At 41.0% G+C, this 25169-nt stretch overlaps 1 protein-coding gene across 4 annotated transcripts in view; it reads right to left on the reverse strand.

The window, feature by feature from the left end:
• caprin1a (cell cycle associated protein 1a) overlaps window positions 1-16264 on the reverse strand; it is a 103400-nt gene extending 87136 nt beyond the window's left edge. For 3 of the 4 annotated variants that reach the window (XM_034191326.1, XM_034191302.1, XM_034191296.1), the window contains exons 1-2: window positions 15481-15519; window positions 9571-9660 (exon numbers count right to left, since the gene is read on the reverse strand). In XM_034191326.1, the coding sequence (XP_034047217.1) occupies window positions 9571-9660; window positions 15481-15504 (114 nt within the window). In that variant the 5' untranslated portion in view covers window positions 15505-15519. Of the gene's footprint in view, window positions 1-9570; window positions 9661-15480; window positions 15520-16162 lie in introns of those variants that run through there. The other variant, XM_034191310.1, reaches the window with a different exon arrangement.
• Window positions 16265-25169: the final 8905 nt, after the last annotated feature.

Genomic DNA, 25169 nt, shown 5'->3' on the forward strand with positions numbered 1-25169 from the left:
AAAAGCGCTCCTGGGTGAAGAGGAGCTTCATCCTGGACCCCGGCCTCCTGGCCGACTTCTACACCCGTCAACCGGACAAGCCTGGTCGTGCACCAGGAGGCGCCCGTTGAGGGGGGGTCCTGTTGTGTGGGCCGCTGATGAGGAGGTACTGCTGGCCCACCACCACCAGATGGCGCCCTGCTTGAAGTGCGGGCTTCAAGCACGAGAGGGCATCGGAGCAACCGGGAGTGACAGCTGTCACTCATCATCAGCACTAGCTGTCACTCATCCACAGTTCATCAGTTCAAATCCAACAAGACCAAGCATTCATGATATGCACACTCTTAAGGCTATGAAATTGGGCTATTAGTAAAAAAAAGTAGAAAAGGGGGTGTTCACAATAATAGTAGTGTGGCATACAGTCAGTGAATTTGTCAATTTTGTGGAACAAACAGGTGTGAATCAGGTGTCCCCTATTTAAGGATGAAGCCAGCACCTGTTGAACATGCATTTCTCTTTGAAAGCCTGAGGAAAATGGGATGTTCAAGACATTGCTCAGAAGAACAGCGTAGTTTGATTAAAAAGTTGATTGGAGAGGGGAAAACTTATACGCAGGTGTAAAAAATTATAGGCTGTTCATCTACAGTGATCTCCAATGCTTTAAAATGGACAAAAAAAAAAACAGAGACGCATGGAAGAAAACGGAAAACAACCATCAAAATGGATAGAAGAATAACCAGAATGGCAAAGGCTCACCCATTGATCAGCTCCAGGATGATCAAAGACAGTCTGGAGTTACCTGTAAGTGCTGTGACAGAAGATGCTTGTGTGAAGCTAATTTATTTGCAAGAATCCCCCGCAAAGTCCCTCTGTTAAATAAAAGACATGTGCAGAAGAGGTTACAATTTGCCAAAGAACACATCAACTGACCGAAAGAGAAATGGAGGAATACTTTGTGGACTGATGAGAGTAAAATTGTTCTTTTTTGGTCCAAGGGCCACAGACAGTTTGTGAGATGACCCCCAAACTCTGAATTCAAGCCACAGTTCACAGTGAAGACAGTGAAGCATGGTGGTGCAAGCATCATGATATGGCCATGTTTATCCTACTATGGTGTTGGGCCTGTATATTGCATACCAGGTATCATGGTTCAGTTTGGATATGTCTAAATACTTGAAGAGGTCATGTGTTTCAACAAGACAATGACCCAAGCACACTAGTAAACGAGCAAAATCTTGGTTCCAAACCAACAAAATTAATGTTTTGGAGTGGCCTGCCCAATCCCCGGACCTAAATCCTATTGAGAACTTGTGGGGTGACATCAAAAAAGCTGTTTATGAAGCAAAACCAAGAAATATGAATGAATTGTGGAATGTTGTTAAAGAATCTTGGAGTGGAATAACAGCTGAAAGGTGTCACAAGTTGGTTGACTCCATGCCTCGCAGATGTGAAGAAATCATGAAACACTGTGGTTATGTACAACTAAATACTAGTTTAGTGATTCACAGCATTGCTTAAAAAGCAGTTTGAACATAATAGTTTTGAGTTTGTAGCGTATTTCCAAAACAAATTTGAAAAAAGGAAGTAGGTTTTAGAATTTAATAGGGATTTTTCTTAATGTTTTACCTTTTCATATCAAAATAATCAATAGTTGCAAAATGACCCATACCTCTGTGATTCCAATGGAAAATTATTGTTTCAGTAATAAACTTCAGATCATATAATCAGGTTCTTGTTAATGGAACACAAAAGGAGTTTTGTGGATCAAAAGAAAATAGAGGTACCACAACTTTTTTATTATTATTTTCTAAAGAGAACAAAGTAGTTTTTTGTTTTGTTTTGTTTTGTTTTTAAAGTATGTCAAGAGTTTCCTGCCCAAGTACAGAGAGACAGGGAAAGACATGCATAGACAAACCGCCGTCTGAGGCACAACACTTCATTATGTAGTTAAAGCAGCACAACAAGCAGTAATGGTGGTGGTGTGACTGTGCATTCATTGTGAACCAGCCATGTATTACACCAGCTTAAAAAAAAAATAAAATCCTGACCATGGAAAATGAAGCTTGGCATCTCTCCCATCTTTAACTATTAAATGATGGTGCATTATTAAATCTGCACTTTAATTTCAAATTGATAACAGCTGACTTTACACACACACACACACACACACACACACACACACACACACACACACACACACACACACACACACACACACACACACACACACACACACACACACAAAACTTTCAAGCAAACACAAATACACAGTTTTCTGCATCAAAGTTAGATAGTTAGATGTACTGAAAAAATTTCTTCTTGTGACTTCAAAAAGCAAAGAAAATTCATCATTATCATCATTATTATTATGAGGGTTGTGATCTTTCTAAAGAAAGAAAGGAAAGCTCGATGAGATCTGCATATGTTTCTCCCACAGAAAATTAAAGAACACAGTATTTAAAAGCAGGAATTAGTGCTGCAACTATTATTTTATTAATAGATTAATCAAGAAAATAATCAATCAATTAACTAATTAGTGAATAGGTCCATAAAATGTCAATCAATGTTTTCTCAAGCCCAAGATGATGCCTTCAAATGCCTTGTTTTGTCCACAAAACAAAACATTTCAAGGAGACATTTGAAGCAAACAAGACATCTGAATAAGTTTCAGCAGTAAACTGAAACATATTCAGTTTACTGCTGTGAAGGAAGAAAGAAACTACAACCCCTGGCAAAAATTATGGAATCACCGGCCTCAGAGGATGTTCATTCAGTTGTTTAATTTTGTAGAAAAAAAGCAGATCACAGACATGACACAAAACTAAAGTCATTTCAAATGGCAACTTTCTGGCTTTAAGATTGTGGCAGTCAGTAACGGTTACTTTTTTAGACCAAGCAGAGGAAAAAAATATGGAGTCACTCAATTCTGAGGAAAAAATTGTGGAATCACCCTGTAAATTTTCATCCCCAAAACTAACACCTGCATCATATCAGATCTGCTCGTTAGTCTGCATCTAAAAAGGAGTGAACACACCTTGGAGAGCTGTTGCACCAAGTGGACTGACATGAATCATGGCTCCAACACGAGAGATGTCAATTGAAACAAAGGAGAGGATTATCAAACTCTTAAAAGAGAGTAAATCATCACGCAATGTTGCAAAAGATGTTGGTTGTTCACAGTCAGCTGTGTCTAAACTCTGGACCAAATACAAACAACATGGGTAGGCTGTTAAAGGCAAACATACTGGTAGACCAAGGAAGACATCAAAGCGTCAAGACAGAAAACTTAAAGCAATATGTCTCAAAAATCGAAAAATGTACAACAAAACAAATGATGAACGAATGGGAGGAAACTGGAGTCAACGTCTGTGACAAAACTGTAAGAAACCGCCTAAAGGAAATGGGATTTACATACAGAAAAGCTAAACGAAAGGCATCATTAACACCTAAACAGAAAAAAACAAGGTTACAATGGGCTAAGGAAAAGCAATTGTGGACTGTGGATGACTGGATGAAAGTCATATTCAGTGATGAATCTCGAATCTGCATTGGGCAAGGTGATGATGCTGGAACTTTTGTTTGGTGCCTTTCCAGTGAGATTTATAAAGATGACTGCCTGAAGAGAACATGTAAATTTCCACAGTCATTGATGATATGGGGCTGCATGTCAGGTAAAGGCACTGGGGAGATGGCTGTCATTACATCATCAATAAATGCACAAGCTTATGTTGATATTTTGGACAATTGAAAGGATGTTTGGGGATGATGAAATCATTTTTCAAGATGATAATGCATCTTGCCATAGAGCAAAAACTGCAAAAACATTCCTTGCAAAAAGACACATAGGGTCAATGTCAATGAGCAGATCTGATTTGATGCAGGTGTTAATTTGGGGGATGAAAATTTACAGGGTGATTCCATAATTTTTTCCTCTGCTTGGTCTAAAAAAGTAACCGTTACTGACTGCCACAATTTTTTTTTTCCTGATTTCTTATAGTGTTTCTTAAAGCCAGAAAGTTGCCATTTGAAATGACTTTAGTTTTGTGTCATGAAAAAATATACCAGAACGTATTCACATTTAAGAATCTGAAATAAGAGAATTTGGAAATTCTCTATGTACTTTTCTTTTAACTAAAGCCTCTTAATGATTAATCAATAATCAAAAAAGTTGTGAAATAATTTAATAATTCATTGCTAATTGATAATTGTTGAAACTCTAGTGGGAACAAATGATATAGCCAGCATGTTGCCTTGTAATAACCAGATCAATCGGGTGCAAACTGCAACATACATGCTGATCGTATTCTAAAAATGTTGTTCTTGCTCGTGTTGCTTTAAGATACTTTATCATTTTGGACTCTGTTTCCTGAAAATAAATGCATCATTACTTGGATCCAAAAGTATTCACAGCGCTTCACTTTGTCCATATTTTGTTGTGTTACAGCCTTATACCAAAATGTATGAAATTCATTTTGTTTCCTTAAAATTCTACACACGATACCCCATAATGACAATGTGAAAAATGTTTTTTGAGATTTTTGCAAATTAAATAAAAAACTAATGGCCCCTTCACAAATAACACGAAGTTGGGCGAAAGAAGCAAGAACTGGTCAAAAACCGTGAGGAAAAAAAATGAATTGGGGAACCATGAAAAATTCCCCCAGCTGTCGGGAGGGAGACACGGTAGGACATGCGTGAACGATACCGCGGCGACAGTTTTGTGTACGCTCGTGCGTGTGCACGAACACAGTGCAAGCACGTGGAACGAATGACACCACATTGCGCTCCCACAGCAGCAGAGCAATTAGATGCTGGACATATGTATATAAATCAACAAAATATGGAAGCCCATAATAATATAAGAGCACAGATTCAGAACATTATAGGAACAATGAATGTACTGTTTAAATATAACAGTCATGTTAATGGTCACGAATCTGTTGTCACTGTAAAAAAGAAAAAGAAAACATAGCAGTTTCTAATATTAAATTCCTGATATAAAGAGCAAACAATACAAGTATCATCCTCCTGTTCCTCTGTACATGGCCCATGGTCATGGACGTACACAAGCTAATGGACTGACATAAATGAAGCTGTGCACCCATATCGTGGACACATCAGCCGGCGCCGCGTTTCCAGGTGTCCAGTGAGCGGTGTGCCATAGGACACTACATCATGTGGCCCATAACTCATGTGGTGGACGTGACAGTCAGATTGCCAGCTGAGTGTTCACATGATCACATGGATCTTTTCACATGGGGCAGCCTGGCTAGTGATATGCATGCTGATGCACACGCCGCTGCCTGCGTTGTGATACAATGTGTTTTAACTTATTTCCACATGAGGGCAGCATGCCAATGTACGTGCCTCTTGGTGGAGTGTTGAGGTTATATTCTACATGGCATGATAGGCGTTCCCCAGCTGTGACTTGCGATGACATAGGTCTCAACAGCTGCTGCTTGCAGCCGACACACCCACCTCGCCGAACGAACTCACAGCACACACAAAAAATGTCTCTCTCTGTTCCTTTGTTCTGTGATTATTTATTTTTATGTATTTCTTATGAAAATATATATGTACTTATTGTTGTATTTATTAGTTGTGCTGCATCTGTCTGATGTCTGTGTTTTAATTTAACAAGTTGTGTGCACTGTCAGTTCCAGCTGATAGTGAGTCGCTGGCCGGTGATCAGCTGAGAGGCGCCCTGTGTCCACAGCGCTATGAGCAAAGCGATCACACATGAATGAGTTCACACCTCTCCCCATGTTTTATTTATTTTCCACTCTTTCTGTCTGTTATGTGGACTACAATTTACATGGTGGAAGGTTCATTAGTCTGGCCAGCTGGCTGATAACAAAGTTCACACTGTGCCATGCGCGCTCAGATGTGGCTAGCTGGTCCCCATGTGATCTTGTCTGTACGTAATTATCAGCATGTCATGAGAGCATGAGAGCCCACCCACACATGTGCACTGCCTGGAATGTTGTTCATGTTGTTCATAGCACGACATGTGTTCTCCAGCTGAGTTGCTAGTACACAACGATCAGCTGTTCCACCTGGACATTACAGCTGTCCAGATGCATGCTGCGCTGGATAGTGATCGCACTCTGGCTTCCTCAGCTGCACCTGACAATGTTGAATCATGGTGGGGAAACACTCCTCATGCCATTTGTGTTGCAGGGGGGGGTGGGGGGGGTCGTGACACACTCGCATGCCACATGTATTGTGGGGGGCACCCTTGCATGACATGTGTTGCTTGGTAACGGCACACTCGTGGGGCACTTAGAAATTGTGGGGCCATTCGCACAGCCAGGTCGAAAGTGGTTACCTGTACTCTACTCTCGTGCAGGCTGTGCGAATAGCCCTGCCTTTTCTAAGTGCCCCACGAGTGGTGTTGGATGTTCATGGGTGACACCTGGACTTTGGCCGACACCAGCCGAGAGTGGGTTGAATGGCCAGCCGTCCGGGATTTGGCAACATTTGACCGCAGGTGTGAAGGCTGCCTTGATCGCACCATTTGGCCATGGTTCGACATGGCTGATGATTTTGTTTAGCTCCTCGGCCACGTCTCGATATCTCTGACTTGTATTCAACATACCGTGCAAATGCTGCAAACACGATCAGATGGCAGTGCGACCTCATCTTGCATGCCGTTTGAATAGGTTTCCGCCGTGAGGGACAGGTGAATATAGAGTGCATGTGCTATGCCCGAATGGTTGTGGCGACTGCTGTATGAGGTGTTCGAGGCGGCACCGATTTTTCACAAGTGGCATACGATTCCTCCTTTGTGCGCCAGATGGCTTCCATCGTATTGTGTGTGAAGGGGCCCTAAGAAATCACGTGTACATAAGTATTCACAGCCTTTGCCATGAAGCTCAAAATTGAGCTCAGGTGCATCCTGTTTCCACTGATCATCCCTGAGATGTTTCTACAGTTTAATTGGAGTCCACCTGGGGAAAATTCAGTTGATTGGACATGATTTGGAAAGGCACACTCCTGTCTGCATATAAAGTCTCACAGTTGACAATGTATGTCAGAGCACAAACCAAGCATGAAGTCAAAAAAACTGTCTTTAGACCTCCGAGACAAGATTGTCTCGAAGCACAAATCTGGGGAAGGGTACAGAAACATTTCTGCTGCTTTGAAGGTCCCAATGAACATAGTGGCCTCCATCATTTATAAATGGAAAAAGTTTGGATCCACCAGGATTCTTCTTAGAGCTGGCCACCCATCTAAACTGAGTGATTGGGAGAGAGGGGCCTTAATCAGGGAGGTGACCAAGAACCCAAAGATTATTCTGTCAGAGCTCCACCATTCCCCTGTGGAGAGAGGAAAACCTTCCAGTAGGACAACCATCTTTGCAGCAATCCACCAATCAGCCGTGTATGGCAGAGTGGCCAGACGGAAGCCACTCCATAGTAAAAGGCACATGCCTGGAGTTTGTCAAAAGGCACCTGAAGGACTCTCAGACCATGAGAAATAGAGTTCTCTGGTCTGATGCGACAAAGATTGAACTCTTTGGCGTGAATGCCAGGCATCATGTTTGGAGGAAACCAGGCACCATCCCTACAGTGAAGCATAGTGGTTGCAGCTCATGTTGTGGGGATGTTTTTCAGCAGCGGGAACTGGGAGACTAGTCTTGATTGAGGGCAAGATGAGTGCAGTAATGTACAGAGACATCCTGGATGAAATCCTGCTCCAGAGTGCTCTTGACCTAAAACTGGGGCGATGGTTCATTTTTTAGCAGGACAATGACCCTAAGCACACAGCTAAGATATCAAAGGAGTGGCTTCAGGACAACTCTGTGAATGTCCTTGAGTGGCCCAGCCAGAGCCCAGACCTGAATCTGATTGAACATCTCTGGAGAGATCTGAAAATGGCTGTGCACTAATGCTCCCCATCCAACCTCATGGATCTTGAGAGGTGCTGCAGAGAGGAACGGGCAAAACTGCCCAAAGATAGGTGCACCAAGCTTGTGGCATCATATTCAGGAAGAACTGAGGCTGTAATTGCCGCCAAAGGTGCATCAACAATGTATTGATCACAGTAGGAGATGAAACAGCATACACCGAGGAGGTCCAGAGGCTTGAGGCATGATGTTTCACAAACAACACATGTTGGACACCAACAAAACCAAGGAAATGGTCATAGACCTCAGGAATGAGGGAGGAAACCATGCCCCACTTCAGATCAGTGGGTCCTTCAGGTTCTTGGGGCTGCACCATTCCAACGACCTATCATGGTCCACCAACACGTTGGCAGTGAACAAAAAAGCCCAGCAGCGGCTGCACTTCTTAAGACTGCTGAGGAAGTACCATCTGGAGGCTGGCCTGCTGAGAACCTTCTATTGAACCATAGTGGAAAGCATCTTGTCATACTGTAGCATGGTGTGGTTTGCAAGCTGCGCAGCTGGGGACAGGAGAGCACTGCAGCAAGTGATTAAAGCACCCCAGAATATCATCCTGCCCCATGCCCGCCCTGTAAGACATTGCCACTTGCTGTGGCCTTAGCAGAGCACAGAAAATTTGCTCGGTTCTGTCATGTCCAGGCCAGGGTTTCTTCTGCCTCTTAACCTCTGGCAAAAGCTTCAGAAGCCTCAGGTGCTGGACAAATAGCCTCAAAGACAATTTTTACCCGTGGGCGTTCAGACTCCTGAATGCACAGGTGTGACCCACGCAGGTTCCAAATCCAAAGAACTATCCCACCAAGTGCAATATTTATACCTTTTTATACCTATTTCACTGACATGGTTCATATATTTACATAATTCTTATTCTATTTTATTTTATTTATTCTATTCTAGAAGTGTTCTATTCTTGTACTTGAGAGGAGATGCCCTCTGTAATTTCACTGTATGCCCAGTTGTACAATGACAATATACAGATTTTCTGTTCTATTCTATTGAGCAAAGCCTGTGAATACTTATGTACACGTGATTTCTTAGTTTTTAAATTTTTAATACATCTATCTATCTATCTATCTATCTATCTATCTATCTATCTATCTATCTATATATATCTATATATCTATATATATATATATCTATATATCTATATCTATATATATATATATATATATGACTTGGCCTGTGCCGTGTTCCTCCCCTTCGTATCATAAAGTATTTTTGGAGGTCAGAGGGTGCATGAATGGTTTCCTGAGAATTGGGACAGAGTTGTGGTTCTGGTTTTTAAACATAATGTAACTGCCACAGGAGGAATAGAGAGAGACTCAGAAAATGCAGACTCTTCTGTCAATGAAATAAGGCCAAGCACTGCAGATAGCCAGCAGGGCTTGTTTCTCCTGTCAGCAAAGAGAAAAGACTAAGAACAGCATAAATACACAACTTTCTACTCCTGATGGTTTTTATTCTCTGAAGATTTCTCCTTCTCATCCAGATTCAACACCTTTGAAACTTCATTTCTGCGCACACTGAGTCCATGAAGTTGAAGTCAACAAAACTAAATGAGCAGAAATTAACATTTTTCACACAGTGTTTTCACACTCGCATAAAAATCTAAACTTTAATCACAGCTGACATCAGTGTACTTCAGGACAAAAGCATGTGGGACGGAGTAATTACAGTGACCTTACAGATGCAATCAAGAGCTCAGTGTCCTCCAGCAGTTGTCTTCTCTCTTTGTTCCACAGGGACATCTTAAGCACTTGTGTTTGCTGCTTGTTCTACAAAACAAACAAAGACAAGCAGAGCTGGAACAGTGATTAGAGAAATCAACAAATCCTCGACAGGACATGAGCACATGGGCCTCCAGGCCGGATCGGTTTCTTTGGAAAGGGTGAGTCAATGAGGTTAGAGGAAGAAGGCTGACTGGAAAGAGGGGCCAGGTGCAGTACGGGACCAGAAGTGTGAACACGGAGCCGACACACACACACACACACACACACACACACACACACACACACACACACACACACACACACACACACACACACACACACACACACACACACACACACACACACACACACAATTTTGGATTACCAAGTCTGTCACAGGAACGTCACTTCTATTTGCTTTTCATTAGAAGGCAAATGACTTTACAGTCCTTACAAATGACAGTGGAATAGCAGATTATTTGATCTGTGAGACCGAGATGGAAGATATACTAATTTAAATCTGTGTGGACATCCACAGGAATGTCTTTGTTGTTAGTAGAAATGTGAAAAAACAACCTTTTCTGTAACTGTAAAACTGAATTTTCCCTAAACATCATCAGGTTGGCCTTCTAATTTGTCTTTCACCAAATACTTATGGAATGATTTTGCCCAAGGAATATAAATAAGCTTGCATGTTACTGTGAATGAAAAAAAAAAAAACATAATCTAATTTGCAGGCAACTCCAATGTATGATGTGCTGATCTTGTTTTTTGACTAAAGAAGGCGAATACCGAGAACTGTGAAACCACAGGAAAATATTGAAAAGTTTTACTTCACTTGGTCATACTGAGGTCAGGAACCAATTATGGACCAAACTAACATATAGGATAGTTTAGATAAGTTAACACTGATAGCACTAACTGATACGCCACTAAAACATTTAGCTGATGTGATCGTTAACTGCTAATTCTGAATTTAGTTTGGGCTTTGTTTTGGTGATGAAGCCTTGAAAAACCAACTGAAAGAGCAGAAATTTTAATATGTTGAAACATAAATACATAAATACAAGATTTAGCATGCCAAGATCAGATGACATTCAGGATGTAAAAAGTAAGTCCCTTTGCCTGCTCCCTTGTTTTTACTCCGTGTCGCCACAGTAGATCAGAGGTGGGTCTGCACGCTGAACTGACTCAAGTTTTGCACTGAATGCCCTTTCTGACGCAACTCCACATTACATGGAGAAATGTGGCAGGGGTGGGGTTTGAACTGGAAACCTTCCGCGTTAAAACCAACAACAATCAGCATGCATACTACAAATTTTTAAAGAACAAATAAAATTAAACAGTAGATTCCATTCAACATATAGTTTATTTACAGTACAGAAAGTATTAAATGAATAAGAAATATTAAGAAATAAAAAATACACATAGAAACGAATTTTTATCTATATATTAATAGCCAAGAGAAACTGGGGAAAGCTGACATTTGCGGTTTGGTATGCTTATGTATTTTAGATAAGATCAACTTTATGTATCCTGAAGGAAATTATTTTACCAGAGTTCAGAAACAGTAAACTGTGAACAATGTTTTTTCCCTTCACAATAAGTACAACAGATTCATACAAAATTACTGGAAGACATTTGCACATGATGTTTGACAACATTACACACAACCCTGAATAACCAAATAACACTGAATAACTCGTTATGTATTTCTCCTGCAGAAGGGGGAGGAATTATACAACCCCTGGCAAAAATTATGGAATCACCGGCCTCGGAGGATGTTTATTCAGTTGTTTAATTTTGTAGAAAAAAAGCAGATCACAGACATGACACAAAACTAAAGTCATTTCAAATGGCAACTTTCTGGCTTTAAGAAACGCTATAAGAAACCATTTTGTTCAACTTCCACCAAAGATTTTCAATTGGATTAAGATCCGGACTATTTGCAGGCCATGACATTGACCCTATGTGTCTTTTTGCAAGGAATGTTTTCACAGTTTTTGCTCTATGGCAAGATGCATTATCATCTTGAAAAATGATTTAATCATCCCCAAACATCCTTTCAATTGATGGGATAAGAAAAGTGTCCAAAATATCAACGTAAACTTGTGCATTTATTGATGATGTAATGACAGCCATCTCCCCAGTGCCTTTACCTGACATGCAGCCCCATATCATCAATGACTGTGGAAATTTACATGTTCTCTTCAGGCAGTCATCTTTATAAATCTCACTGGAACGGCACCAAACAAAAGTTCCAGCATCATCACCTTGCCCAATGCAGATTCGAGATTCATCACTGAATATGACTTTCATCCAGTCATCCACAGTCCACGATTGCTTTTCCTTAGCCCATTGTAACCTTGTTTTTTTCTGTTTAGGTGTTAATGATGGCTTTCGTTTAGCTTTTCTGTATGTAAATCCCATTTCCTTTAGGCGGTTTCTTACAGTTCGGTCACAGACGTTGACTCCAGTTTCCTCCCATTCGTTCCTCATTTGTTTTGTTGTGCATTTTCAATTTTTGAGACATATTGCTTTAAGTTTTCTGTCTTGACGCGTTGATGTCTTCCTTGGTCTACCAGTATGTTTGCCTTTAACAACCTTCCCATGTTGTTTGAATTTGGTCCAGAGTTTAGACACAGCTGACTGTGAACAACCAACATCTTTTGCAACATTGCGTGATGATTTACCCTCTTTTAAGAGTTTGATAATCCTCTCCTTTGTTGCAATTGACATCTCTCGTGTTGGAGCCTTGATTCATGTCAGTCCACTTGGTGCAACAGCTCTCCAAGGTGTGATCACTCCTTTTTAGTTTTGGGGATGAAAATTTACATAATTTATTCCTCAGAATTGAGTGAGTCCATATTTTTTTTCCCTCTGCTTGGTCTAAAAAAGTAACCGTTACTGACTGCCACAATTTTTTTTCTTGATTTCTTATAGTGTTTCTTAAAGCCAGAAAGTTGCCATTTGAAATGACTTTAGTTTTGTGTCATGTCTGTGATCTGCTTTTTTTCTACAAAATTAAACAACTGAATGAACATCCTCCGAGGCCGGTGATTCCATAATTTTTTCCAGGGGTTGTACAATCGGATTGCTACAGGTAGGAAAGACCTGCTGGGGTGTTCTGTGGTGCACCTCGGTGGTCTCAGTCTATGGCTGAAGGTGCTCTGACTGGACTTCAGTGTGGCATGCAGGAGGTGGGAGGTGTTGTCCCACCCTGCTCAGAGTGCCGCTCTCACTGGACCGACATCTCTGCTATTTTAGCATTGTGGGATAGCTCGCGCCCACAGATTGAGCTCACCAGACTACTTTCGTGAAACTGCTCAGCGTGCTGCTTTCGTTGGAGCGACAACACACAGAATGTGTGTCTTCCCAGATAGATCTCTTTCAGTGCAGCTTCTTGTTCTGACTTTAACACAAAGTTAACACCCAAGTCAAAGGACAGTTGAAAGTTTGGTTACTGGCAAATCAGACATGCAACCATCTGTAGCCTAACTGTGGAGGCACCACTCAAGTTTTTTTTTTTTTCTTTTTTTCCAGTTATATGTACACAATGCCCTTGTGTACTTTATGTTAATAAATGCTTTAGTAGTCTTTACACAATAAACTTGTGTAGGACACCCTGTGCAATATTTACACTTGTGCACATGCAAATGAGTTAATTGGGCAACGTGCAGTACAGTCCAGTACTGTAATACGCAATTCAACCAGGCACTGAAGCACTTTGCAGGTAGCACTTGTCACTTTAATGCAGTACTTTTGCACTTCAATCACCCATCATCATAAAACTCTTTTGGTTCCTCCACCTGTCGGCTGCTTATTAACGATCAATTGTTGCTACTTTGAATTTGTAAATATTTGTATGTATATTCGGTTTTAATTGTTTTCTGTCATGATTGATTTGTTTGGTATGCTGTGTGTTCTTAGTCTGTTTCTATGTTACTGGGACTAGGGATGGAAATTAGCATCCTGATATAATCTGGCATATTTACATGTAACTATGTTCATTAACATGCATTGTCCCATTTCAAATAAACGTGACTTGACTTGAAGTCTCTCATCGCCAACTGTAAATGGTAATCAAACCATTCCAATCCTATCTTTCTGAACTCTTCCGCATCAAACTCCATCGTATCAATGTTTACAATGCTCATAAACTTTTAAGTTTCTTAAATATTTATTATGGCCACTCTTAAAACTTCAACAGTGAACAATGGACATTGATCATTAAATTCTGGACTCACACCATTCCAGCAAGGGGCGATAAATCATCTGTTAGTGGCATCTGTGTAGTGTATACGTGTGTGATTGTATTTAGTAAGTTCAATTTAAGTACATAATATAATTGTAAATATATTAAAAATACATGGATGACACAAGAAAATGAAAACACTTATCTCCATTGTGGTCCATTTAAAAATCAAATGACAGTCATAATAAATAATAACGATAATACTGATGATGATGATGATGATGATGATAATATAATAATAATAATAATAATAATAATAGCGTGTATATGATAACAAGAACCTAAACAATTTATGAATACATTAAGACAGTAAATTAACATTAAACAATTACATAATTAAAAGGAAATAAAAGTGCTGAGTTCTTCCTCTTAAAAACTCTAGGTCTAGGGGTCTAAAAACATTCTGGACTCACAAGCTATTCCAACTCATTATAGAAACTTTGCATAATTTATTGCCACCCTTGAAAAATGTCAGCTACGTATTTAATAAATACTAACCCATTTAGAGCCCGCGGATCTCCACAGGCAACGCACTAGTAATCTATTTAATGCATTTACTCTGACTTGACCTCCTGTTCCTCCATCTCTGATGCTTGTTGCCTTCACAAGACCTTCACATGTCAGTTTCATGTATTTGAATTGTGTATAAGCTCAAACAGGAACAAACGTATGATTTTAGTGTTTACAACTATTTTTTGTTTGTTTTTAATCTCTTAAACTTTATTCACTTAGACTTGAGGTTAATGGAACTACATTTAGTATTCAAAGTTAGCTGAAAAGCTAATCCTCCAACCAAAAGTTACCTTCAGTAATTAGCTGTTAGCTGATTAGCTGAACTGTGCCCACCACAGCTTTTAGTTGATTACTCTCTTAAACACTGCTTTTTAACATGGTTGTTTATTTTGTTTACGTTTTCTGAAGCACTTTGTAATTTTGATCTGTGAAAGGTGCTTTATAAATAAAGTTTCTTCTTCTTCTTCTTCATCATCATCACCACTGGAAGTAAGATAATGCAGTTATTAAAATGATGCAGTTTTCTCATGTTCTTAATCACATTGATCAGCGAGACAGGTGTAACTGTTGAAATATTGGTGTTACAAATTTTGATGTACTTTGTCAAAACAAAGGCTTTGAAACTTTTTCAAAATCGGATAAAATTCCTCTTGATTAAATTATGGCATTTTTGGCTGGTTTAACAACACTTGTCTGTTTGGGAAGTGTTGCATCATGCCATGGTGTGTGGAATGAATGTGCATGCCTTGTTTCAGTCCCTGCCTACTTATCCTTTCCACATAGTGAGCTGGTTCAGGACAGATCTGAGTCAATGTGTGCAGTAGACATTCACAAACTTTTTCTCAGTGTGTGAAAACCACTTTCAGATCTCTCTGGAGTTTTCCTAAGGACTCTTTAACTGGACAGACGGTCCTGGATCTGAGACAAGGAGAGTATTAGTATGCCTGAAGAAGATACTGGTGATGATGGTTACAGGGGGGATGGAGCCTCATCTGTAGTTGTCAAGGTAGGAGATGAATCTGCTGGCAAAATGCAATAATGATGGATTGTGATATATTCTGAATTAAAGCAAGGAAATTGTCAGGCTACTTTGTAGATCAATACACAGTTTGTCCAACCTTCTGAGAAGTTGAAGAACCCATCTGATTGTCTACAAAATGATGAGTTACTCAGCGGTTACAGTGGTTAATCCATATGTCCCCACAGAATAAACATGTTTTATCCAGTGAGGGTGGTATGCGAGAGGCAGCAGAGCAGACTGTGTGCAGGGAAATAGAATAATTACTAAATATGGCTATGCAATGATATACATTACATTTTCTGTATGGTGAAATATGGATGTACATTGTTCCAGAAGGCCTTGAGATAGCTTCCTGCCATAATCGTGTGAATGTGAAGAACACGAAGCTCTCATTTTGCAAGTGACGTTAACACCAGAGTGGAACTGGAAAATGTCTTTTAGAAATAACTCTCGGAATCACGAGGGAATCAAAGGGATGCTTTGAACAGTATTTTGGCAATAATTATGAACTGTGGTGTTATTCAATCATTCGTTGTGTTTTATTTTTTCTCTTTTTTTGGAGGAGCCAGTCACTGTATACAGGGCGCAGCTTTAAATGTAACTACAATCAACCACAACAAGAATTTTGAGGGCCAGCGTTCATCTTTTAGAAATCCCACCAAACGTGAGTAGTATTGGAATTCCGGAGCACCATGCCAACCGTGAAGCCTCTCTGCCTCTCACAAGCACTGCATGGAAGAGCAATTTTCCTCAGGCTGAACTTCCCAAAGCTGCCTCACCTGGAACCAATCTGTAACACAATCGAAGGGTCCCGACTTGAAAGTCCATTCCTTCCCTTTGATAGTCTCTTCTTGGTAGCCTGCACGGCGCTGGAAACAGCCCTTTTGTAATCTGCAGATACAAAAGAGGCAGGGATTGAGAGGAGAATCCACCCATCAAAGTGTATTATGCAAATAATTGAGAAACAAAGCTCAGATACGCTCTGTTTTTGTGGTCTGTTTTGATGGGATGAAGAGAAAATTGGGCTTGCCTTTGGAAATTTTAAGTGTTGTCATCCGCAATTTTCCTCTGGAGCATGTCCCTATATTTTTTTCCTTTTGCTTTTGATATATCATTTCTTGAAAATATATCATTAATACGCATCTTTACCTTTTGGTACCAGGTGAGACGTAAACACGGATCAACTTCCAGTGTGATTCAACAGCTTTCATTTCACAGTAGCTCGAAAATTTACTCTCACTTTTTACCCCCCCCCCCCCCCCCAAAAAAAAGGCAAAGAAAGCAATTAAACTTTAATAGCTGACCATTTAGGGCTCCAGGGAAATTTAGTCTTGAGTCAGCATGCCAAACCCTGTTTCCTTTCTTCACTTTTTTCCTCATAAGCAACTGTTCCATCAAGTGACAGTGACACAAAAGTTTTGGTGAGGCAGTACATATGTACTGTATGCGTGGAGCTGAACAATAAATTTAATATTACAGAATAGTCCTAACATGACAAAATAACTTTTATCATATGAGTGTTAAATGTGGGATAATGTGAATCAGAAGCTACTCCATTCTTGAGGGAGAAAAATGGTTATTGTGCAGAATTCCTTTAATGAGCCATTTACGAGCACACACATGATTTTGATCGAGGAATTAGCTGCAAGTGAATTACCAGCAGCTGAGTGTATGAATGTAAATCATGAAATAAAAAGGGGTTGTTTGTTCGACGAGTTCTTGTTTTACAATCATTACTCCTTTGATGGTCAGTAAGTCACAAGCTGATGTGGACACTCAGCCAGCAGTCCAAACAGTGAAATCAAGCCAAACTGTATACTCATAATCAAGTTACCCCTTCTGCCTTTCATGTTCTGTATTTCATATGTAATGCAGGGTTTATTATTTTTTTTCCTGGTGTGTATCCAAAACGTTTCTTACCCGAAATGTCATCACCAACGAAATATTTGGAGCTACAGACTGTGCAAATTCAAGGTTAATGCTGATTCCTCAATTCAATTCATTTGTACAGCACCACATCACAATGTAAGTCACCCCAACCTGCTGCACAAAGGTAAGTTCTAACCTTACCCACCCATCCCCTGACTAAGCACAATGGTAACAGTCGTAAGGAAAAATGTCCTTGGGCATATTTCTGATGATGACAGGAAGAAACCTCAAGCAGATCAAACTCAGTGCGGTGACCATCTGTTTTGGCCATACTACCAATAACAGAATAATAAATAAATAACAAAGAAATGTCAAACATGCAAGGACATAAATCTTGCAGCTAAGCAATCCATATATATATGTACATGCAGTGGATAAATTTCAGGTGTAACCACATAATGGTAAATTAAAGGTAAAGATAAAGATAAACTTTATTGATCTCACAGAGGAGAAATTCACATGTTACGTCAGCTCTTTTAAAAAAACACACAAGGTGGGTGCAAGTAGAGGAAAATGTTCATCAAACAGCGTGTGCAAGGATAAGCAATAATAATAATACTTGTAACAGTACAAGACAGGAAATGAGGTAGAAATAGAATATGTATGTATATATATATATATATATATATATATATATATATATATATATATACATACACATACATACCCACACACACATACATATATATAAGTATGTACGTGGGTGTGCATGTACATGTGCACATGCATACATATACACATATATGCATATACACATATACATACACACACATACACGCACACACATATGCACGCACACACCTATACACATACACATATACATATGCATATATATATATATATATATATATATATATATATATATATATATATATATATATATATATATATATATATATATATATATAAACTTGATTGGGATTGAAAAGGAGATAGGGGCATCTTATTTACAATATGTGAAGTGGAGATTAGATGTGATAAGGTGATATTAGTGCAGGGATTTGTAAACGAGTTGTTATTGCACATGATTTGTGAACATATTAATAATATTGCACGTGATTTGTGGACATATTATTGTATGTGGTTATTTCACAGTGTTATTGTACAGTCTGACAGCAGCAGGGAGGAACGACCTGCGGTATCGTTCCTTCTTGCACTGAGTGTGTCTCAGCCTGTCACTGAATGAGCTGGTCAGCTCCACTACAGTCCGGTGCAGAGGGTGAGAGGAGTTGTTCATGATGGATTTGAACTTGATTAAAACCCTCCTCTCAGCCACCTCCTCCAGAGGACAGGCCAGGACAGAGCTGGACTTCCTAACCAGCTTGTTCAGTCTCTTTCTCTCCCGCTCTGTGCTGCCCAACAGACGACAGCATAGAGGAGAGCTGAGGCTACAACAGAGTCATAGAAGGTCTTAAGCAGAGGCCTACTCACTCCAAAGGATCTGTCTCCTCAGGAGGTGGAGGCGTCTCTGACCTTTTTTGTACAGGGCGTCCAGTCCAGTTTGCTGTTGAGGTGAATACCCAGGTATTTGAAACTGCCCACAGTCTTTATGTCCTCCTCCTGGATGTTCACCAGTGGGTGAGGTGGTGGTTTCCTCCTGAAGTCGATCACCATCTCCTTCGTCTTACTGGTGTTGAGACACAAGTGGTTGCGCTCACACCAGTCCACGAAGTCTGTGATGACTGACCGGTACTCCAGCTTGTTCCTCTCAGACACGTGACCCACAATGGCGGAGTCATCAGAGAACTTCTGGAGGTGGCAGCTGTCTGTGTTGTATGTGACGTCTGAGGTGTAGAGGGTGAAGAGGAAAGGCGAGAGGATGGTGCCCTGGGGGGCCCCGGTGCTGCACCTTACCACCTCAGACTGACAGCCGCGCAGCCACACGTACTGCAGGCGGTCAGTGAGGTAGTCGATGGTCCAGGTAGCAAGGTGTCCATCCACACCTGCGTCCTCCAGCTTCCCCCGCAGCAGCGCCAGCCTGATGGTGTTGAAAGGGCTGGAGAAATCAAAGAACATGACTCTCACAGCGCTCCCGCCGGTCTCCAGGTGGGTGAGCACTATAGAAGTCAATGGTGTTAAAAATACAAACTTGCAGAAACAAAGATACTATTATGACATGGTTTTGCACATAAGACTGACATGGTTTACACATAAGACTGGCATAGCATGTTTCAAGTACACACATATATGTCAGAAGGTGGGGGGGACATACCATATTCTGTCCCCCCAGGTTGAAAAGGTGGGGGGAACATGTCCCCCACCAAATTGCGACCATGCAAATTTGTCACATTAAAAATTGCAGAAATGCTTGTGTGCTCAATTTCACAATGAATTTTTTGTTATTTTGCACTCACTTGTGTTGTAATTTGTGTTATTCAAGATGAAGTTTGTTTGGAAATGAATGAGAAAAGTGGCCATAAAAAGTCTAAGGTTGCAGCTGGCAGTTTGGTGTATGACAATCAGTCTGAAGGAACTCTGGACACAGTGAATGAAGGTTCCCTTCTCCTCACTTGGAAGATTATATTGTATGGCCTTGCCTTGCAATGTGGAGCGCCTTGGGGCAACTGTTTGTTGTGATTTGGCGCTATACAAGAAAAAAGTTGATTGATTGATTGATTAGGCTTCTGTATGTTTGACTTGCATGACCCCAGCCTTACATACAACAAATAAAGCACTAATTGGAATCACTTGGTCACCCTGAAGCAGGATGAACACAGCTTTGTCACCAGCATGACAGCTCCCAGAAAGCATGAGTGTTCTACAACTCTAATACTCCAACCCATACTAATAGTAATTTACTACACTCAACAAAAATATAAACGCAACACTTTTGGTTTTGCTCCCATTTTGTATGAGATGAACTCAAAGATCTAAAACTTTTTCCACATACACAATATCACCATTTCCCTCAAATATTGTTCACAAACCAGTCTAAATCTGTGATAGTGAGCACTTCTCCTTTGCTGAGATAATCCATCCCACCTCACAGGTGTGCCATATCAAGATGCTGATTAGACACCATGATTAGTGCACAGGTGTGCCTTAGACTGCCCACAATAAAAGGCCACTCTGAAAGGTGCAGTTTTATCACACAGCACAATCTCACAGATGTCGCAAGATTTGAGGGAGTGTGCAATTGGCATGCTGACAGCAGGAATGTCAACCAGAGCTGTTGCTCGTGTATTGAATGTTCATTTCTCTACCATAAGCCGTCTCCAAAGTCGTTTCAGAGAATTTGGCAGTACATCCAACCAGCCTCACAACCGCAGACCACGTGTAACCACACCAGCCCAGGACCTCCACATCCAGCACGTTCACCTCCAAGATCGTCTGAGACCAGCCACTCGGACAGCTGCTGAAACAATTGGTTTGCATAACCAAAGAATATCTGCACAAACTGTCAGAAACCGTCTCAGGGAAGCTCATCTGCATGCTCGTCGTCCTCATCGGGGTCTCGACCTGACTCCAGTTCGTCGTCGTAACCGACTTGAGTGGGCAAATGCTCACATTCGCTGGCGTTTGGCACACTGGAGAGGTGTTCTCTTCACGGATGATGCAAAGGAGATGTGTTGCACTGCATGAGGCAAATGGTGGTCACACCGGATACTGACTGGTATCCCCCCCAATAAAACAAAACTGCACCTTTCAGAGTGGCCTTTTATTGTGGGCAGTCTAAGGCACACCTGTGCACTAATCATGGTGTCTAATCAGCATCTTGGTATGGCACACCTGTGAGGTGGGATGGATTATCACAGCAAAGGAGAAGTGCTCACTATCACAGATTTAGACTGGTTTGTGAACAATATTTGAGGGAAATGGTGATATTGTGTATGTGGAAAAAGTTTTAGATCTTTGAGTTCATCTCATACAAAATGGGAGCAAAACCAAAAGTGTTGCGTTTATATTTTTGTTGAGTATATTTTTACTGCTGTTACTACCATTAACACAATTTTGTAACCAGCCAAAATGCTATTGATGTAGAACCATCTTTTGAATCCACTACCGCAGGTCAAACAGACTGGCGTGTTGCCTGTGGAGATCTATGGGCTCTAGATTGGGTAGTGTTTATAAAATAGGTAGCTGACATTTTTCAAGGGTAGTAATTATGCAAAGTTTCTATAATGCGTGATTGGTGAGTGAGTTCAGAATGTTTTTAGAACCTTAGATCTTAGACCTCAACAGTTTTTAGAAGAAGAACTCAACCTTTTTTATTTCCTTTTAAGTAATTTTTTAAAATGTTAATTTACTGTCTTAAGCCCCTGTCCAACACAGCAAGAATGTGGAGGAACCATTCCGACGCGGCAAATATTGCCATAATCCGACGTAGTCAAGAGGAAAAGAGGTGTGATCAGCCGTGGTCTGGATTCGGACTGCCTCGTGCACACCTGCAGGATGCAGCCCAAACATATTTCAGCCAGATGACACAGACTGCTTTCAGACTGCACCAACATTGGAGCTGTCGCTCACCCACGCAATTGCCGCTTGTCCTCACATTCCCTGCGCTAAGCTCACCTCTCATCAGTGTGTGTCTCACATGACGGAGTGTGCGTGTGTACGTGCGTAGAATAGGTGATCCGAGTGATGAGTGTGTCTCCACTCAGCCGCGTGCGTGTGTTCACAATGGCTGAACGAGCCGCGTGTGCCTGCGTGTGTAGAACAGGTGATCAAATCAGGGTGCGAGTGTGTGGCTGAAATGTTCGCTCAGCTGCATGTTTTTGTATCCATAAACGCTGCACCAGCCACTCCGCGTGCGTACGTGGGGCGCACGTGCGCACTTGACCACAGGAGCTGTCCATCCAGAGAACGCACAAAAAGGGTGACAGCTGTCAGTGATCACCTGCTGTTTGTCCGGTGAAAAATCCCTTTAGGTGTTTGATCAGTATGTACTTGCACTGCTAGATTTTATTTGTCCGGCTGGACTCCATAACTGTTGTTGTACTGTGCTGGCAGTGTGCCAAATTTCCACATGTGCACAACTTTCAGATGCAGCCAGTGGACTTTCTTTTTTTTAACTGTTTTTTGTTGTCATTTTACTTGATACGCATCTTAACACAACTACATTTGGAATATCAGTGCGGGACGGCACTTCACATGGAATTTATTCATACCCGACATGGCTTACGTATTTGTCAGCTGATCGACGTTGCCAGCACACAGCGCAGCCCGGTGAAAGGGATTTGACCAGCTGTCTGCGCTGTGCTGTGGAACACGGGGTACCAGAGGCGAGTTACATGTTTATTTATGTCATCATGTGCTGGGCAAACATTTCCACATCATACCTGCTACAGACTTAGGAGGTGTACGAGTAATAATACATGCGTTACAGCAGTGACATCCCGTTCAGCTGCACTGCGGGGCTGTGCCAAGCCCCTGATGCATGCATAGTGCCACATACAGTGAGGAAAATAAGTATTTGAACACCCTGCGATTTTGCAAGTTCTCCCACTTAGAAATCATGGAGGGGTCTGAAATTTTCATCTTAGGTGCATGTCCACTGTGAGAGACATAATCTAAAAAATAAAAAAAAATCCGGAAATCACAATGTATGATTTTTTTAATAATTTATTTGTATGTTAGTGCTGCAAATGTTAATATTTGGTACAGTAGCTTTTGTTTGCAATTACAGAGGTCAAACGTTTCCTGTAGTTTTCACCAGGTTTGCACACACTGCAGCAGGGATTTTGGTCCACTCCTCCATACAGATCTTCTCTAGATCTTTCAGGTTTGGAGTTTCAGCTCCCTCCAAAGATTTTCTATTGAGTTCAGGTCTGGAGACTGGCCAGGCCATTCCAGCACCTTGAAATGCTTCTTACGGAGCCCCTCCTTAGTTGCCCTGGCTGTGTGTTTGGGGTCATTGTCATGCTGGAAGACCCAGCCATGACCCATCTTCAATGCTCTTACTGAGGGAAGGAGGTTGTTTGCCAAAATCTTGCAATACATGACCCCATGACCCCTTGGGATGTTTTCTTGGGGTTGTTCTCATCCTCTAAACATGGTAAGTGGAGTTGATTCCAAAAAGCTCTATTCTGGTCTCATCTGACCACATGACCTTCTCCCATGCCTCCTCTGGATCATCCAGATGGTCACTGGTGAACTTCAAATGGGCTTGGACATGTGCTGGCTTGAGCAGGGGGACCTTGCTGCCCTGCAGGATTTTAAACCATGACAGCATCATGTGTTACTAATGTAATCTTTGTGACTGTGGTCCCAGCTCTCTTCAGGTCATTGACCAGGTCCTCCTGTGTAGTTCTGAGCTTTCTCAGAATCATCCTTACCCCACAAAGTAGGATCTTGCATGGAATCCCAGACTGAGGGAGATTGACAGTCATTTTGTGTTTCTTCCACTTTCTAATAAATAATCGTAACAGTTGTTGGCTTCTACCAAGCTGCTTGCCTGTTGTCCTGTAGTCCATCCCAGCCTTGTGCAGGTCTACAGTTTGATCCCTGATGTCCTTAGACAGTTCTTTGGTCTTGGCTATGGTGGACAGGTTGGAGTGTGATTGACTGAGTGCGTGAACAGGTGTCTTTTATACAGGTTACAATTTCAAACAGGTGCAATTAATACAGGTAAAGAGTGCAGAATAAGAGGGCTTCTTAACGAAAAATTAACAGGTATGCGTGAGCCAGAATTCTTGCTGACTGGCAGGTGTTCAAATACTTATTTGTAGCAGTAACATACAAATAAATTATTTAAAAAATCATACATTGTGATTTCCGGATTTTTTTTTTTTTTCTTTTTAGATTATGTCTCTCACAGTGGACATGCCCCTAAGATGAACATTTCAGACCCCTCCATGATTTCTAAGTGGGAGAACTTGCAAAACCGCAGGGTGTTCAAATACTTATTTTCCTCACTGTGTATGTTATTACATAACAACATTTCCTTCGCTGTCCCTGTCCGGGGTCCAGTGGAGGTGGACAAACATGGCACAACATGTCAGCAGACTTTGCTGTGACCGATCGATCTCAGAGCTCAATCAACTGCAATCATATTGTTTCAAATACTGTTTTGATGCCATCAGAATATGTAAATTTTGGTCAGATAGTCCTCAGATTACACATGGACTGCTGTCGGATAGATGTCCCATCTCGACGGTGCCCGGAGAGTTTTGAACATGTGCATCACACTCGAGGCCACCAGCCGATTTTGACCAACTGTGTCAACTTCCGCAGATGGCTGTCAGAACATTTTGGAACTGAAATCCGACACTTTTCAGATGTGCACCAATTAATAAGTCCACCGCCACTCTGTGTGATTCCAGCTATGTGTGACAGGGGTATTAATGTATTTATAAATTGTTTAGGTTCTTGTTATTGTTATCTATTATTATTATTATTATTATTATTATTATTATTATTATTATTATTATTATTATTATTATTATTATTATTTTCTTATTAGTTCATTTGATTTTAAATGGGCCACAATGGAGATAAGTGTTTTCATATTCTTGTCTCATCCATGTATTTTAAAAATTTTAAATGGACCACAGTGGAAAAGATGTTTTCACCTTCTTGTAATGTATTTACAATTATATTATGTACTTACATTGAACTTACTAAATAAAATCATGCACCCAGGCACCCTTTTAATATATAGATGATTTACCGCCTCCTGCTGGATTAGTGTGTGTGTCCAGAATGTAGATATCAATGTCTATTGTTCAGTGTTGCTAGCTAATATCTGTAGATTCTCTAAACACACACACACACACACACACACACACACACACACACACACACACACACACACACACACACACACACACACACACACACACACACACACAGAGGCCACTTGGCTATTATAATGAAGCAGCAGGACCTTCGTGGCCGGGACGACAGTGGGGATCGAAC

This window comes from Thalassophryne amazonica, chromosome 2 (assembly GCF_902500255.1).
Source record: "Thalassophryne amazonica chromosome 2, fThaAma1.1, whole genome shotgun sequence".
Classification (NCBI taxonomy): domain Eukaryota; kingdom Metazoa; phylum Chordata; class Actinopteri; order Batrachoidiformes; family Batrachoididae; genus Thalassophryne; species Thalassophryne amazonica.